The sequence below is a fragment of the Choloepus didactylus genome, chromosome 22 (assembly GCF_015220235.1).
Source record: "Choloepus didactylus isolate mChoDid1 chromosome 22, mChoDid1.pri, whole genome shotgun sequence".
In the NCBI taxonomy this organism is placed as follows: domain Eukaryota; kingdom Metazoa; phylum Chordata; class Mammalia; order Pilosa; family Megalonychidae; genus Choloepus; species Choloepus didactylus.
The window spans coordinates 29,758,163-29,777,080 of NC_051328.1; the positions used below are offsets into that span (position 1 = coordinate 29,758,163).

The 18,918-nt window shown below is 36.9% G+C and overlaps 2 protein-coding genes across 4 annotated transcripts in view; one reads left to right on the forward strand and one right to left on the reverse strand.

The window, feature by feature from the left end:
* Positions 1 to 18,918, reverse strand: part of GLG1 (golgi glycoprotein 1) — a 216,890-nt gene that overhangs the window by 171,142 nt on the left and 26,830 nt on the right. The gene's annotated exons all lie outside the window — the stretch shown is intronic.
* On the forward strand, positions 8,597 to 10,852 carry LOC119518987 (translin-associated protein X). The gene has a single exon (XM_037816457.1). It carries the CDS (start codon positions 8,687 to 8,689, stop codon positions 9,557 to 9,559), a length of 873 nt encoding a protein of 290 aa, XP_037672385.1. The 5' UTR covers positions 8,597 to 8,686; the 3' UTR covers positions 9,560 to 10,852.

Genomic DNA, 18,918 nt, shown 5'->3' on the forward strand with positions numbered 1-18,918 from the left:
CATGTGGTTCTTCTGCTTTGATTTATTGATGTGGTGTATTACATTAATTGATTTTCTTGTGTTGAACCAGCCTTGCATACCTGGAATAAATCCCACCTGGTCGTGGTGTATAATTCTTTTAATGTGCTGCTGGTTTCGATTTGCGAGTATTTTGTTGAGGATTTTTGCGTCTATATTCATTAAAGAAATTGGTCTATAATTTTCTTTTTTTGTAGTATGTTTGCCTGGTTTTGGTATTAGGGTGATGATGGCTTCATAGAAAGAGTTAGGTAGCTTTCCCTCTTCTTCAATTTTTTTGAAGAGATCGAGCAGGATTGGTACTAATTTGTTCTTGAATGCTTGGTAGAATTCACATGTGAAACCATCTGGTCCTGGGCTTTTCCTTTTTGGGAGCTTTTTGATGACTGACTCAATCTCTTTACTTGTGATTGGTTTGTTGAGGTCATCTATTTCTTCTTGAGTTAATGTTGGTTGTTTATGCTTTTCTAGGAAGTTGTCCATTTCATGTAAGTTGTCTAGTTTATTAGCATATAGTTGCTCATAGTATCTTCTCATTATCTCCTTAATTTCTGCAGGGTCGGTAGTTATATTTCCTTTCCCATTTCTGATTGCATTTATTTGCATCTGCTCTCTCTTTTTTTTTGTTAGCCTAGCCAGTGGTCCATCGATTTTATTGATTTTCTCAAAGAACCAACTTCTGGTTTTGTTGATTCTCTCTATTGTTTTCCTGTTATCAATTGCATTTATTTCTGCTCTAATGTTTGTTATTTCTTCCCTTCTGCTTGCTTTGGGGTTAGTTTGCTGTTCTTTCTCTAATTCCTCCAGGTGAGCAGTTAACTCTTCAATTTTTGCTCTCTCTTCTCTTTTAATATAGGCATTTAGGGCAATAAATTTCACTCTCACCACCACCTTTGCTGCATCCCATAAGTTTTGATAAGTTGGGTTTTCATTGTCATTTGCCTCGAGGTATTTACTAATTTCTCTTGTAATTTCTTCCTTTACCCACTGGTTTTCTAAGAGGGTGTTGTTTAGCCTCCATATGTTTGTGAATTTTATGACCTTCTGCCTTTTATTTATTTCCAACTTCATTCCATTGTGGTCTGAGAAAGTGTTTTGTATAATATCAATATTTTTAAATTTGTTGAGACTTGCTTTGTGACCCAACATGTGGTCTATCCTAGAGAATGTTCCATGAGCACTTGAGAAAAAAGTATATCCTACTGTTGTTGGATGTAGTGTTCTATAAATGTCTGTCAAGTCTAGTTCATTTATCATACAATTCAACATCTCTGTTTCTTTAGTGATCCTCTGTCTAGATGTTCTATCCATTGATGAGAGTGGTGTATTGAAGTCTCCAACTATTATTGCAGAGGTATCTATTTCTCCTTTCAGTGATCGCAGTGTTTGCCTCATGAATTTTGGGGCATTCTGGTTTGGTGCATAAATATTTATGACTGTTATGTTTTCTTGATGAATTGACCCTTTTATTAATAAATAGTATCCTTCTTTGTCTCTTTTAATTGTTTTGCTTTTGAAGTCTAACTTGTCTGATATTAATATAGCTACTCCCGATTTTTTCTGGCTGTTGTTTGCATGAAATATCTTTTTCCAACCTTTCACTTTCAGTCTATGTTTGTCCTTGTGTTTAAAGTGAGTTTCTTGTAGACAGCATATAGATGGGTCCTGTTTTTTTAATCCATTCTGCCAGTCTGTGTCTTTTTATTGGGGAGTTTAATCCATTTAAATTTAGTGTTATTACTGTAAGGGCAGTACTTTCTACTACCATTTTGTTTTTTGGAATTTATATGTCATATCTTATTTTTTACTCTCCTTTTACCTTTCCTGATAATCTTCATTTCTGCACTCTTCTCCAACTCTCTCTCTCCTGTCTTTTCCTATCAGCCTGTAGCACTCCCTTTAGTATTTCTTGTAGTGCCGGTCTCTTATTCACAAACTCTCTCAGTGTCTGTTTGTCTGAAAATGTTTTAATCTCTCCCTCATTTTTGAAGGAAAGTTTTGCTGGATATAGAATTCTTGGCTGGCAGTTTTTCTCTTTCAGTATCTTAAATATATCATGCCACTGTCTTCTTGCCTCCATGGTTTCTGCAGAGAAATCTGTACATAGTCTTATTGACTTTCCCTTGTATGTGATGGATTGCTTTTCTCTTGCTGCTTTCAGAATCCTCTCTTTGTCTTTGACATTGGACAATCTGACCAGTAACTGTCTTGGAGTAGGTCTACTGGGATCTATTCTATTTGGGGTACATTGTACTTCTTGAATCTCTAATTTTCTGTCTTTTATAAGAGTTGGGAAATTTTCAGTGAATATGTCTTCTATTACTCTTTCTGCCCCTTTTCCCCTCTCTTCTCCTTCTGGGATACCCATAACATGTATATTTGTGCATTTCATGTTGTCACTCAGCTCCCTAAGACCCTGCTCATATTTTTCCATTTTTTTCACCATCTGTTCTTTTGTGTGTATGAATTCGAATGACCTGTCTTCCAGTTCACTGATCCTTTCTTCTGCCTGTTCAAATCCACTGTTGTGTCCCTCCATTGTGTTCTTCATCTCCTCTACTGTGGCCTTCATTCCCATGAGTTCTGCTGTTTGTTTTTTTAAGTTTATGAATTCTTCTTTATGGTCATCCAGTGTCTTCTTTATATCCTTCAGCTCTTTTGCTATATCTTCCTTCATTTCATCAAATTTATTTAGCATTAGTTGCCTCCACTCCTGTGTCTCAGCTGAGCTATTAGTTTGTTCCTTTGGCTGGTCCATGTTTTCGTGTTTCCTGGTATGGCTTGTTATCTTAAGTTGTCTAGGCATCTGATTCTCTTGATTAGTTTATTTTGGAGCTTGTTTTCTGTCTTTTACCTAGTGGTTTTCTTGTTGGTTGGCTTTGTTTTCTGGCCTCTGTTATTCAGTTCAACTTATTCTAGACCTCTAACTTAGGTTCTATTTAGTTGATCAGAATTTTTCCCCTCTTGTTTTTTCTGTTTCTCGCTCTGCCTCTATGTAACCTTTTTGTGAGTGGGTCTCCTCAGATATGGTCGACCCTAGTCAGATTTTCCCAGTCTAGTGAGGCCCAGGTCTCATTGGGAGGGTATGGAGTTTTCCTGAGAATGAGACCCTCCTATGAGGCCTTTACAATTGGTGCTTTTCCTCTCCTGTCCAGCAGGTGGCGCTGGCCAGCCTTCAGCTCCCCCACCAGTGTAAGGAGGTATGGAGCCTTTAGTTCTCCTGGTGACTCTGATCCTGTCAGGGGCATGGCTGACTGAAGCCGGAATCTGAATTCCAGCCCCTCAGGTATAAATTCCCAGAAGGAGGACTGCCAGTTGAGCTGGGCCTCCCTCCACTCTCTCAATCCTCAGAACTCCAGTTGTCTCTCAGGGGCACTATTCCCTTCTCCTCTCTCCTCTTTGAGGCCTCTCCAGGTAGATTCCTTGGTCAGCCTGAGTTGCCAATTAAAGACGGGGGTGGAGGCCTTCAGTAGTGAATACGGAATTCAAAGACACTGTGGGTACTCTGTCTCCTCTCAAGCCCAGCCTAGTCCCTCAACCTGGTCTTTCCGATAGAAAATAACCACATATATTACTTTTAGATTTAAAAAAAAAAGGAAAAAAAAAAAGAAAAAAGAGTCTCTTTTAAATGTCTTTCCCCAGCCTGGAAGTTTTGTCAGTGTTAGAATAGAGCATTTAAAGATATGCTTTGGGCTATTGTCTGATAATTACTCTCCAACCGCTTCAGTTCCACCCCTGCCGGGGGCTACTGAAATGCAAAAAGATAAGGGATCAGTGAGAAGCCAGAAGGGAGGAAATGTAAGGGGAAAAAAAAATGGCTTTTTTGGAGTCTGGGAATGGGTGCCCGCTTTTACGTGCCCCCACTTCTTGGATCCCAGCCCTTCTTTAGCACCCCAGCTCCCAAAGTTAGTTAATCAATTTGTTAATTAATTCTGCAGTTGAGGCTGGGTTGAGCCTCTCTTCTTGCCCTCAGCAGATTGCTGTTTTTTGGTTGTTTTTTTTTCCCCTCCTTTCAGGGAGCAGGCAGCAAGACAGTCTGTGAGGTCTGGGTGGGGAGGGGCGCCAGACCCCTGGTCCGGGGAACTTACAGTGTTTGCTGCGATCTCAGCTTTTCCTCCAATTCCAAACTTGTGTCCAATGTGTGACTGGTTACTGGAGACCCCGAAAACACTGTTTCATATAGTTCTTGGGTAATTGCCAGCTGCTCTAGGGGAGAGACGAAATTCTGCTCCTCACCACTCCGCCATCTTGCCCCCGGATTGGCTTTTATAAAAGGGGGTTTATTTGGTTATACAGTTACAGTCTTAAGGCCATAAAGTGTCCAAGGTAACATATCAGCAATCTGGTACCTTCACTGGAGGATGGTCAATGGTGTCCGGAAAACCTCTGTTAGCTGGGAAGGCATGTGGCTGGCGTCTGCTCCAAAGTTCTGGTTTCAAAATGGCTTTCTTCTAGGATGTTCCTCTCTAGGCTGCATTTCCTCAAAAATGTCACTCTTAGTTGCACTTGGGGTATTTGTCCTCTCTCAGCTTCTCCAGAGCATGAGTCTGCTTTCAACGGCCATCTTCAATCTGTCTTTCATCTACAGCTCCTGTCCTTTCTTCAAAGTGTCCCTCTTGGCTGTAGCTCCTCTTCAAAATGTCACTCACAGCTGCACTGAGTTCCCTCTGCCCCTCAGCTTATTTATATGGCTCCACTGATCAAGGCTCACCCTGAATGGGTGGGGCCACGCCTCCATGGAAATATCTCCTCAGTTATCACCTACAGTTGGGTGGGGCGCATTTCCAAGCAAACAACCTAATCCAAACATTCCAACTTAATCCCCACTAATATGTCTGCCCCACAAGACTGCATCAAAGAATATGGCTTCTTCTGGGGGAAATAATACATTCAAACCAGCACAGATTGTTCTGTAAACCCACAATTTCTCTAATAAAGAAAAAATAAAAATAAAATAAGGAAATAGATGTCTGAAAACAAACTTAAAAAATATAACTTTGTGGCTGTTGGTTTATAATAGTTGCTGTTACAACTACAAAAAGGGCATTAAGAGCCAAGGAAGAAAACAAAGAAGTATATTAAACAAAAAGAGAAATACAGAAAGAGAACTTGCTCATTTTTTTTTTCATAACAATGGGGTTAGATCACTGATGTGAAAATGTGATAGATGTTTAGAACCTGGTAAATATTAACATGCTCAATTTTTCAATTCAGACCAATCTAAATGATTCAATGCTTGGAATAACTCCAGCATGACTTTTAAAACGACTATGTCAGCTGACAATTATCCCAGACATAATTCATTGTGCAAAATGTACACATAAGTATTGATATCAATACATTAAAAATGCAGTAGTATGTATGAACATGTTACAAGGCATATACAGTTGTCAAATTACATAGAGGACTAAAATTTCATTCCTTACAGCACTACTACATTTATTTATTTATTCCTTCTTTTGCCTTTATCAATTACAAGATTCAATAAGAGAGGGAATAAAAGTACCATGCACCAGCTGTTAAGCATCCATTCACCAATCACACCAATTTGATTCACCTTCTATCATGTTTTATGACACACTGCTGTAAAGCATTTGTTTTGCTGTTCAAGAAAAGACACACTGAATTTGAGACAACTGACTCCAACACCAAGAATCACATTAACATCTTATTCTAAGTAAGTTAATATTTAATCATCCTATAATAGTTAAATATCTTAATTCCTAACTTGGGTAGTCCAAAGTAACAATAAACCAGATTGCTAAACAGAAGTGGCAAGCAAGGTTATTATACTGTTAAGAAAACAGTTTGTCACTTCCCCAGCTACCAAAGTGGAAAAGGAGAACAGAAAATAACCAACTAAGAGTTTTTTGTTTGTCTGTTTTTAGTGGAAGGAAAAAATTCTTTAGGGAACAAAATAATTAGATAAAAGCCTTTTATATCTCACCTTTGGACTTTATCTTAGGCCAGAGAATGTGATATTACAGCTGCTTTGTCACATATATGAAAAGTAGCTCACCATTAAAACAAAACAAAACAAAAAACTAGAACTTTAAAATACAAATTATTAGATTCAACTATGTTCAAAATAAGTTTGATAAAAGAGTTTAAACCATATATTTCCACCAGGTATGTCAAAACTCATGAGCATGGGGTGGGTGATCTGTTATCCAGGCACTATAGCAGCTATCAAGAAATGCTTTGGTAATCACGTATCTACCAAGACTTGCTAAACACTCAACTTCTTACAGTTCCAAACACATTTGAGCATTCAAAGACATGTTACCAGCTTCAAAAATAAAAAATATTTTGTTTCATCTTTTAATTAACTGAAAAAAAAGCAAGCTTTTGGGTGGTGTGTGTGTGTGTGTGTGTGTGTGTGTATGTGTGTAAATGGAAATGAACACTAGATTATAGTTTCTATCTCCTAACATGTGCCTTCCCATCTATTTAATTTCTATAGTTCTACATTTATCTCCTATTTGCAAAGTGCTTAGTCAATGGGATCTTAAACCTAGTGTACATGTTAATTAACAGAGAAGTTTTTTCTTTTGTTAAATAGATCTGGTAATAGTGGGTTACATTATTTGGGACAACCCTCAAATTATAACCAACTAAAAATATCAGAAAATACAAATCTTTCTGAAAGCAACATACAGCTAATAATACGTAAGATACTACCAAGCCAGGGAGGTCCATTTTGATGGGTTCCACAGGTGCCTTCAAGGAAAAAGTGGCTTCTGAGCACTCCTATTTGGAAACCTAATAAGAGATGCTCCCTGATTTAAGCAGGAATCTCAACAGGACAAGCAAAGGTGAACTATACTTAAACCAGTGCTTGCACAGATTTGAGTACTGATTTAAACTGTCTAGGTGTTTCAGAAAACCTCAGACCGTGAAACTGACTGAAGGTGATCTCAGACTAGTAGTAGTCTGAGTTGCCTGGCAGAAGCAAATCAAACTGGAAAACAGCACATTCATCCTAGGCCCCAAATAATTTCTACAAATAATTTTCAAAGACAATGAACATATTGTCTCAAAGACAATAAACATATATGAAACAAGACATCATGAGTGAGAATCACCAGAAAAGACAGAGAGCTCTAAAGACTCCAGGGATTGGAATTATCAGAGATGATAAAATAATCCCTCAGTATACTAAGAAAAATTATAATCACTGTTTACCATTTATTTTTATATTAAGTTATTTTATGAATAATTTACAGTAGAATAAAGTGATAGTGAAAAATTTTATTCGTACTCAACATACATTTAAACATAGTAAACCCAAATATTTATTCCATATTTTCCTGCTTTTGAAGAATGTTTACCTAAAATGGGCAATGTCCAGCTGCTTATCAACTATCATTCATAAACATGGAACATATTTACCTTGTAAATATTGATTCCAGATTTCACACATCTCTGATATGTTCCGGCTTATCTTTACTTCTGGTTCTTCTTTCACTTGTATCATCAAAGTGAAATACTTTTGAAAATTCTAACAGCTCATAATTTGCTGAAATAAGAGCTACCTCTTCTTTACTCCATAATCACAAAACACCTTCATTTTTTTATCTTCATTTTATTGAGATATGTTCACACACCACGCAGTCATACAAAACAAATCGTACATTCGATTGTTCATAGTACCACCACATAGCTGTACATTCATCACCTAAGTCAATCCCTGACACCTTCATTAGCACACACACAAAAATAACAAGAATAATAATTAAAGTGAAAAAGAGCAATTGAAGTAAAAAAGAACACTGGGTACCTTTGTCTGTTTGTTTGTTTGTTTCCTTCCCCTATTTTTCTACTCATTCAGCCATAAACTAGACAAAGTGGAGTGCGGTCCTTATGGCTTTCCCAATCCCACTGTCACCCCTCATAAGCTACATTTCTATACAATTGTCTTCGAGATTCATGGGTTCTGGGTTGTAGTTTGATAGTTTCAGGTATCCACCAGCTACCCCAATTCTTTAGAACCTAAAGAGGGTTGTCTAAAGTGTGCGTAAGAGTGCCCACCAGAGTGACCTCTCGGCTCCTTTTGGAATCTCTCTGCCACTGAAGCTTATTTCATTTCCTTTCACATACCCCTTTTGGTCAAGAAGATGTTCTCCATCCCACGATGCCAGGTCTACATTCCTCCCCGGGAGTCATATTCCACGTTGCAGGGAGATTCACTCCCCTGGGTGTCTGATCCCACGTAATGGGGACGGCAGTGATTTCACCTTTCAAGTTGGCTTAGCTAGAGAGAGAGGGCCACATCTGAGCAACAAAGAGGCATTTGGGAGGAGGCTCTTAGGCACAATTATATTACTAAAAACCAATCAAAAAAATAAATCAAATAATTTTTTCATTTCTACATCAACTCTGTTTCCTTCTAGTTACCTTTACATACACATTTGCATTCAGCATTTGTCCACCTGTCAAGTAAATGTTGGGGCACAAGCATCATAAAAGATGTGAAAACACTGTCAAAATTAGATATTCCAGATTCTCTGTCACAAAATATTGCACAATGAAGACCTTTCCTGCTGAATAACTAAAACTGGATGAGAGCTTTCAGAGACTGGTTTGCCGCCTAAGGCCGGCATCCTGTGTACTCCAGCTGTCTCCAAGACCCTCAGTCTCCGCTCATCTTACCGTAGGCTGAGAAGACATGAGCAGCAAAGAAGGATCAGGAGGGTTCAGGAAAAGGAAGCATGAGAATTTTCCACATAACCAAAGGAGAGAAGGGAAGGATGTTAATTCATCTTCACCTGTGATGTTGGCCTTCAAATCATTTCAGCAGGAACTTGATGCAAGGCATGACAAATATGAGAGACTTGTGAAACTTAGTCGGGATATAACTGTTGAAAGTAAAAGGACAATTTTCCTTCTCCATAGGATTACGAGTGCTCCTGAGATGGAAGAAATATTGACTGAGTCAGAAATTAAGTTGGATGGTGTCAGACAAAAGATACTGCAGGTAGCGCAAGAGCTATCAGGAGAAGACATGCATCAGTTTCATCGAGCCATTACTACAGGACTGCAGGAATATGTGGAGGCTGTCTCTTTTCAACACTTTATCAAAACACGATCATTAATTAGTATGGATGAAATTAATAAACAACTAGTGTTTACAACGGATAACAATGGGAAAGAAAATAAGACCCCCTCCTCTGATGGACAGGATAAGCAGTTTGATACATGGAGCCTGAAAGTAACACCTGTTGATTATCTTCTGGGAGTGGCTGATTTAACTGGAGAATTGATGCGGATGTGTATTAACAGTGTGGGGAATGGGGACATTGATACCCCCTTTGAAGTGAGCCAGTTTTTACGTCAGGTTTATGATGGGTTTTCATTTATTGGCAACACTGGACCTTATGAGGTTTCTAAGAAGCTGTATACGTTGAAGCAAAGTCTAGCCAAAGTGGAGAATGCTTGTTATGCCTTAAAAGTCAGAGGTTCAGAAATTCCAAAACATATGTTGGCAGATGTGTTTTCAGTTAAAACAGAAATAATTGATCAAGAAGAGGGCATTTCTTAGAATAACAATACTCATTAATTCTCTTAAGAACTCTCAAGAGAGACCAGTTTGTAAGACTGTTATGTGGCATTTGATTTAACTATTGTGGCTTTTACATAGAAGTGTTTTCAGTTGTACTTATTTTAAATTGTATACAAGCTGTACATAAAATTATCTGAATGAATCATTTCTTATATCTTATTCATAAAAGCTTGCATAAAAATGTTTGCATATATGCCTATTTCAGATTTTGCTGAATAGCCTTCATATGTGTTGTGAACATGCTTCAGGGTGCACTTTCTGCCATACTTATTTTAATTTACTTTATATGAATTTTGGAGTGCTAATGTTTAGTGGAAGCCATTTATAATTTAAATTGGTGATTTTGTTATATATAGAAAAGATTTCTTAGATATATCTTGACCTGAGCTTCCTGTCTAAATGTCTTCATAATATTGTGCGAAGCCTCCAAAATAGGCTTATTCAATGGAACAACAATTTACAAGTTAATAAGCCCTCAGTATTTTTTGATTTAAGTACTAGTTTATGAGATATTGTAGTAAGAATTCACATCATATTTTGGCTAATTTTAGGTCATTTTGAACTCATAGGAAACAGCCTTCCATAAGAATTGACAGATGCCTAGATGTTGTTAGTTCTTCCATTTATTTTTTTTTTGTCCTTTATCACAGATCTGATAGGGGATTGGAGCTAATGTACTGTGTTCACTGGTTTTTGAGTTAAATTATACTCTTGAACACAGAACTGAAAGGCTTTTTGTAGTGATTATCTAGCAGTTTTTTGTTGTTGTTGTTGTCATTATATTACATTAGGCATGTTTGAAGGCTTTCCTATTCTAACATCTATTAGAAATTACATTTAAATAATTATAACAAAGTTTTGAAAAATTTGAAACACCAAGTTAATCCAAACCTTTATAGCTGTCCAGTTGTGTTAATTGATAGTATAAAAAGTTACCAAAGAAAAGTTACCATGTACAATTCAGCAATAAGACAGTTGTCAACACAGTTGAGAATAATAGTAGTGGTCTCTAGTAATGTTTAGAATTGGAATTTGCCTACTAAAACTAGTTATAAATTATTCCCTGTGATGTGAAACTGACACGTGAGCTTGATACTTTTGGATGACAACAGACGTTTAAACCCATTTGGTTTTGTGAGTTTTGAGAATCTAGAAACAGTATTTTATTTTTTGAAAGATTCACTGTTTGCAAGGGCTGACTCTTTGAAAATGTAATTTTCCAAAAAAAAATCACCTAAAGAGAAAATAAAATGTAGACATGTCTAGTAAAAAAAAAAAAAAAAAACTGGATGAGAATTCCATATTTCATTTCTATCCTTAGAAATAATTTGTTCATCCACTGAATTTTGAGTTTGAGGAAATTTATCTAGGATACTGTCATCTGAAGACTCAGTCTGCATACTGCTTCTACAACAATTTCATAATCATCATTGGAGTAGAGACCAGTGCTGTCCAATAGAAACATAATATGAGCCACATACGTAATTTTCCTTTTGTTCTTTGAAAGACTTTTAAGAAAGAATAAATAGTATTTCTCAAAAAGGAAACTAAAAAACAAAAACTGGGAAGTGATGTAGCCAAACAATTTTGAAAGAGAATATATCTGGAAGATTCATGCATACTACCTAATTTCAAGACATGCTATAAAGGAACAACAATGAAAACAGTGTTAATATTGGTGAAAGAACAGACATATGGAACAAATCTATGCATGTCTTAAAACTCATAGATTGCACACACAAAAAAGCACAAATTTTACTGCATGTAAATATTATCTTCATATAAAAAGAAAAAAGAGAAAAATACGGTAATTCCATTTTTAAAAAGTATAACAGTTAAGCAGCTGGACAATCGAAGAGAAATTAGTAAACTGGAGGGAAAGTCAAAAGAAATTATCCAGAATGTAACATGAAGAACAGAGTTAAGAGACATGGAAAACCAGCTAGAAATATTAATTGAAATCTTAACTTAATTGAAGTTCCATAAGAAGAAGAGAAAGAGAATCAGACGGACAATATTTCAAGAGACAATGGCTAAGAATTTCCTAGAAAAGATTCAAGACATGCAACAAAGCCCAAACTGGACAAATGAAAATAAATTTATACTTAGATAAATCATAGTGAACTATAAAACACAAAGGTAGAAAATCTTAAAAGACGCCAGAGACATAAGCAACACTGAAAGCCAAAAGACGGTGAAATGATGAAGTCAATGAACTGAAAGAAAAATTCCAACCTAAAATTCTGTACTGTGATGGGGTTTTTGTTTTGTTTCTGAAAATCCATTTCTTTTTTTTTTTTTTGTACAAAAAAAAAAATATACCCCCAATCTGTAGAGTGTTTATATATTACTGTAGACCAAAGTAAGAGTATAAGAATACCAAGGATATCACATATGCTTTAGAAAAAAAGTCATTGCTATTCAAATTCAAACAAATATTAGTAGAGGAGGATGTAACTATCTTACTCTCCTCATTTTTCCATAATTTTACTAAATCATCACCGGGAAAGCTAGTGGTTGGGCTGTCACATAGTTATACCAGAATCTGGTTTATGGGTGATGAAACCAGCCATCTGGATGAAGCTAAACTATAAAAACATGTCATTTTATTACCCTTATTCTCTCTTTTTCTGGGATAGGAGGGTTCTACTTTATATCCCTCGTAGACAGTGGCAGGGCAAAACTTGCATAACAATACTTTGGTTCTTTTTGGGTAGCGCTGCCAAAGAAGCCATCAAATTCTTGGGTGTTTGACCTCTCTTGGAAAGCTGCACACTGAAGCACACTGATGATCCAGATTTTCTTAGGTGGAAAACATGTACAATAGGAGTTCAGTTGATAAGCTATTAACTTTAAAATAACCATGCTTGTGCTGGTTAGCAAATTCAGTCCAATGATCAGGTTACCATGTTCAGAACTTTAGGTGGCACATCTGAATTGAGTTCTCATTATACCATTGTAGGGTCATGGCCTCAACTCCATCAGCTGTGGTTGTCATCTCTTTGATTTTAATGCCTATCAGTCCTTCCCAGCTGTAGTAGCCACCGCTTGGTAAAACTTGGCCACAAATTCTGGTTCACTGACCTCCAGTTGCTTGACAAATTCATTGCACTCCTGCTCAGCCCAACCTCGAAACCACTGATCTCAAAGCCGTAGCTGGCACTCAAAGATACAAGATGGTCAGTTTGCCCCAGACACACTACACTGCTCCAGACCATTGAGCAATGCCTGTAATATTCCTGACACTGCCTTAGCTACCAGGTCCTGTAGGAAACGTTCATGCTGGGGACCTGACCAAGAGGGACTCCAATGCAGAATACATTTCATCTCCTGGGGAGTGATGTAAGACATTGGGGGATAAGGGAGAAGGGAAGGAGAGTAGCAGCGAAGAGGAAGATGATTCCAGTGGCAACCTCCTGTCTCCAATCAGATACCAGGAGACTATCGCAAGAGTCCTCCGACTCCAACTACTGCCACCGCTTCCACGTTTCCTGAAAACCCTAAGTAGGGCCAGTTGAGCAACCCACACTGATAGTTTTTTTAAAGGCCACAAATTCCTCTGATCTCTTTATGCACACCTGTTTCAATGTGACACTGTCATTCTTCACACCAAGAAATGGAGCTTAATTATTCCATTTTGAATCCGGACTTGGCCACCTGACTTCCTGTGGTCAATGAGACATTAGCGAATATGACTGCAGAGACTAGAAAAGTGCTTGTACATTTGAGCCTGCAAGTTATTACTTTTTGAATCCAGGTACCACGTGAAGGAGTTTGGGCTAGCTGGCTGGATAATGAGGGACATGTTGGCCAGTAGCCACTAACCCCAGTAAACTAGTAGACATGTATGTGAGGCCATCTGGAACTGTCCAATCCCTAGCTGGCCTGCAAAGTGACTGCAGAAAAAGGAAGGAGCCAAGATAACACCATGTAGACCAGAAACAAGCCATTCCACTGATCCTTGACCAAACTGTTGACCCACAGATTCACTGACAAAAAAAACGGTTGTCATTAAATTTTGGGATGGTGTGTTATCCAGCAACAGATGACCAATACATACACCCAGCAAAAGTATCTTTAAGAATAAGGCAAAATAATGACATTTCCAGACAAAAAAAAAATTTGACAGCTACCAGAAAACCCCCATAAAAGAAATTTTAAAGAATGTATTGCAGGCAGAAGAAAAGTGGTCCCAAATGGAAGATCTGAGGTGCAAGAAGGTATGAGGATTAGAGAAAGTGCTAAATATGTGGGTAAACTTATATAAATATTGCATGTGTAATATAACAACAATAGTACCTTAATGGATTAAAAAAATCTCAATGCCACCACTCCATCCCACAAATTCTAATTTCATTCATCTGAGATAGACTCTGGGCGTTAATACTCTTAAAATCACCCTACGTCCTACCAGCATTTAGAACCACTGACTTAAATTTAAAAATTATGCCTACAGGTGGGGCAAGATGGCAGAATGAAAGGTGTGGAATTTAGTTAGTACTCTAGAGCAGCTAGTAAGTAGCAAAGAACAACTGATAAATAGTCTGGAACAACTGCTGGGGGACATCCGTGACTGGACTCACATCATATACCAGTCTGGAATGGGTGGAATGCCTAAGATCGTGGCATAGAACTAGAAACCTGATACTGAATATAGACTCCTCCTGAGACCTGGACCCGTCTGGTCTGGGAAAATCTGATTGGGGTAATCAAGGAAACCAGATGCATAGACAACAAAAAATTACAAATCACACTAGGAAAAATGAAGCTATGGCCCAAAGAACAAACTTCAAATGAGATACAGGAATTGAAACAACTAATTATCAATCAAACCAACCACCTAAATCAATTCAAAAAATCAAATCAATGAATTGAGGGAACATATGGCAGAAGAGATGAAGAATATAAAGAAGACATTGGGCAAACATAAATAAGAACCTGAAAGTTTGAAAAAACAATTGGCAGAACTTAGGGAAATGAAAGGCACAATACAAAAGATGAAAAACACAACAGAGACATACAACAGCAGATTTGAAGAGGCAGAAGGAATGGACATCTAGAAAAATGGGGGCAAAAACCAAATGAAAAATAGGGTGGGATAGGGGGATGGAATGTTTTGGGTGTTCTTTTTTACTTTTACTTTTATTTATTTATTTAGTAAGAAAAATGTTCAAAAGTTCATTCTGATGATGAATGCACAACTATATGATGGTACTGTGAATTAATTGTACACTGTGGATGACTGTAGGGTATATGAATATATCTCAATAAAACTGCATTAAAAAAAAAAAAGATCAGCATGCAACACTTTTGCTTTTTCATATATCATGGCTTCAGATACACTGTCACCCCACTAACTGCTTCTTGTTTACCCAAATTAATAACAGCTTCTCAACTTCCTCGAGTGTTTGGGAACGCTGCTTTTTTACTACTTTAACTCCTTTTTATCGCTTCTTTATTCTTAATGATGGTGGAGATCATTATTCTAGGCATACTGAATTCCCTAGAAAGATCCAGTAATGCGAATACCAGCTTGGGTATTTGCCTATTATTTCTTTTTTGTTGTTGTTCAATGGTGGTGCAAAGTAATTTTCTTTTCTGCTCAGTGCTATCACTGCTGATTTTCCTAGGACCCCTGATGAGAAAAAAAGCGTAAAAATACACAAAATGACCACAGAAGCTAAAATAAGACCACAAGGGGTTGTGCACTGGGCAAGAGGTACCACGTGACTAATGCGTGACCCTTTGTTTTGGCTGGAAAGGGTAGCAAGTCATGAGGCAACTGACACCGACAAGTTCTAGCTTGGTCATCGAATACCAAACAAGCAATGAGCATGGGGACAAAATTTTCAAGTAAAAATGAATCAAGTACCAAATTTGATGAGTTTCCAAGCAGTCGAGTACTGGGTACCACTGTAAAAGGAATCCATGAGTCCATACTGATCTAAATAGGTAAGAAGGGAAAGCTCTATCTTACTTTGGAATACCAACTAATAAATGTGAAAGAAAGATGAAATTAGATACACCATTTAGTAACTATCATAATGGTTTCAGGCAAGAATAATCAATGAATGCTAAAAATTAGCAGAGAGAAGTTTGATGAGAAACAAGATATTTACATAGTCTCAAAATATCTCCCATACAAATTACTTGCTAATTACAAATGGGAAGATAGCTAACTTTATAATGGTGAAACAGGGCAGGTACCATCTTAATCACATGATCAAAGTTAACATCACCAATAATCAGAAACTGCCATTATAGTGCACTGAGAAGGAAAACTGCATCATTTTTTAGTATTCCTCCCAAAATGAATATTCTGAAATTAATCAAGAGAAAGTAATCAGACAAACCCAAATTAAAGGACATTCTACAAAATAAACGATCTGTACTCTTTAAAAATGTCAAGATCATGAAAGACAGTCCTGAGGAGCTTTTCCAGATTAAAGGAGACTTAAGAGACATAATTAAATGTTAAATGTGGTCCCAGACTAGAGTCTAGATCGGAGAATTTATTTTGCTCTAACAGACATTAATGGGACAGTAATATATCAATGTTAACTTCCTGATATTTATAATTGTTCTAGCTTAGGTGGAGAATATCTTTGTTTTTAGGAAATGAAATAAATGTACTAGTATTAGTTGGAGAATAAATGTCCTTGCTTTTTAGAGTGCTATGCCTGCAACTTATTCTCACCCTGTTAATAAAATAAACTAATAATGAACTATAATATGCCAAAGAGAGAATAAGAACTATAAAGCAAACACAATAAAATGGTAACATTTAGGAAATGTGAGTGAATGGCATATGGAAATTCTTTGTACTATTTTTAGAACTTTTCTTTAGTCTGGAATTATTTCAAAATAAAAAGCTTAAAAATGGATGGCTTAAATTCAGGGCTATCTTATAACTTGTCTGTTGCTGGTAGATGCTAATTTTGAAAACAAGCTAAACAAAATCAGGTATTCCTTGTTTGTGCTGGTAACAAGGGAACTGAAAATAACTAAATTTCTAATTATTCATAGCCATTAGACAGTTATCTTTTTTCATCAAGTATTTATTGAGCACATAGGAGGCACTGGACTAGGAGCTGGGAATACCACATTGTGTAACAGTTATGCAAGGATCATGTACTCAGGGCCCAAGAGGCCTGGTGCTCCTGCACAGACAAACAGAAGACACACTGAAGTTTATGCATTATATGATTTAATGAAAAACTTCTAGCTGGACCCAGAATGTTCACTCTTTGGATCCTAACAGTTTACATTACTGAAACTGCCTATACAAGGTACTGCTCTTTACAGAAGCTAATTAGAAAGTGGCTACACAATTACTGTGGCCAATAGGGCTAAACATCTCTAATAATTTAGTTTAAATTTAACTTCAGAGTGAAAAGGAAGGAGGAAGGAATGTGAGAAGTGAAAAAAACAACATTCTTTACCTTGAAGAAGGAAGAGCAATCTTAACTATGGATCATAAAATAAGCCTGAGGTAGCAATTCCCTTGAGAACTGGTAAGGTCTGTGAAATTCAAAAGGACTTTGGCCTTCAAGTTCTTAAAAAAAGTATATATTGTTTTTTCTGTCACCAAGCTGATGTGAGCCTCCCCGTTCCTTCCTTATGAGCATTTATATTTACCCTCTTCCTCTCCAATATCTCACCCTCTACTGGTTCCTTTCTCTTTGCCTTTCAATTAGCACAGATTTACTTAATCTTGAAAAAAATTGTTACTTAGCAGGGATGCCCCCCTTTCTAGATTTCTTTCCATTTCTCATTGTCTTTTCACTACCAAACTTCTCAAACAGTCTCAATAGTCAATAGCATCAAATAGCCAAAAGTAGTCTCAAAAAGTCTGAAATCTAGGTCCTACAGAAACTGCTGTCTTTACCAAAAACCATGCTCTTTTCTTACTCATTAGCATTCACTGTGTCATTCTATTTACCCTAGTGATTATCTTCTCCTCTTTAAAAATTCCCCTTTCCTTGGCTTCCACAACTAAAACTTCCCTTCCCTTGGCTTCCACAACTTCTTTTAACTGTCAACCGCTCCTCCTGTTTCCTTTAATTCCCTCAACATGCCTCTTTCCAACCCCTAATTGTGAGCATTCCCTGGGGCTCAGTACTTGGAATCCTACTATTTACACATTCTTTAAGAGGGCTTAACCTTTTTCACAGCTCCAACTATAGCCTTTTCAGCTAGAGAACTCTAAAATTTAGATTCAGTTCAAGATGTAGTTTCAAATTTACATCCTCTTACTGGAAACTGCTGGAAATGCCTGGCTGTCATTTCAAAGTCAGCACAAGCTAATTATATATATTTTGGAGGTAGTGTAACTGTTAAACTTTGGCTTCTCTCTTCACCTGGTCCAATTCAAGTGTTCCTTCAGTTCAATCATCAATTTCTCGGAAAATATTTCCTAATTCTCTGATTAGCCAACTGTCCACATACTCCTCCTCACAGCATTTATCCTAACTATAATTTTCCATTTTTTTGTGATTATCTAATGTCTACTTCATGTCTTTTAGGCAGAGTAAGGGGCTACAATAATCATCATATTTCCAATATCTATCATTAGTTTCTGGATGTAGTAAATAATATTTATCAAAAATTTATCAAATGAATGAACTAAAGAACTCTATGCTTTTTCCAGGAAGCAGGTCTCCCTGAAATCCCATTTTCACCTTCATTACTACTGTACATTGTAGTCCAGGTCTTTACTGCATAGATTAATTATAACAGCAGCTAACTTAATGAGCTCCTTCAGATTTTCTTCACTTCATTCTATTCGTACTGTCACCTGATTAATTTCCTTAATGATTTCATCATGCTATTCTCCTACCCAAAAAGCTTTAATGACTTCTAAATATTTTCCCTAAAAGTGCAAATATCTTCAAAAGAGCTCAATTTGCCAAGAAAACAGGAACACTAATGCCAACTGCTCAGGCTAGCCCTTCCCACTGGACAGAACTATGAAAAACACCAGCTGATACTTCTCTTTGACTCTCCTTTATTCTTAGTTCCTTGCAGCCCACCAATAGTAACATTACCTTAGAAATGTTACTATTAATTGAATCATAAATGCCTAATCTTAATTAACCAAGTATCAACAGCAATGTATTTATAAACCATCTCTTAGGATATATTTCTTACAAGGCATGACTAACATTATTATTTATAATATTCTTATCAATTACAATTTTGGACAGTTTCATTTTATAAACTTGTCCTCAAATTCTAATGATCACAGATGAAAAAATTCAACGTAAAATTATGGCAAATCATACTTTGGCTATATAAGATAACAGATGAAAACTGGTTCAACATCAGAAAAATCTACT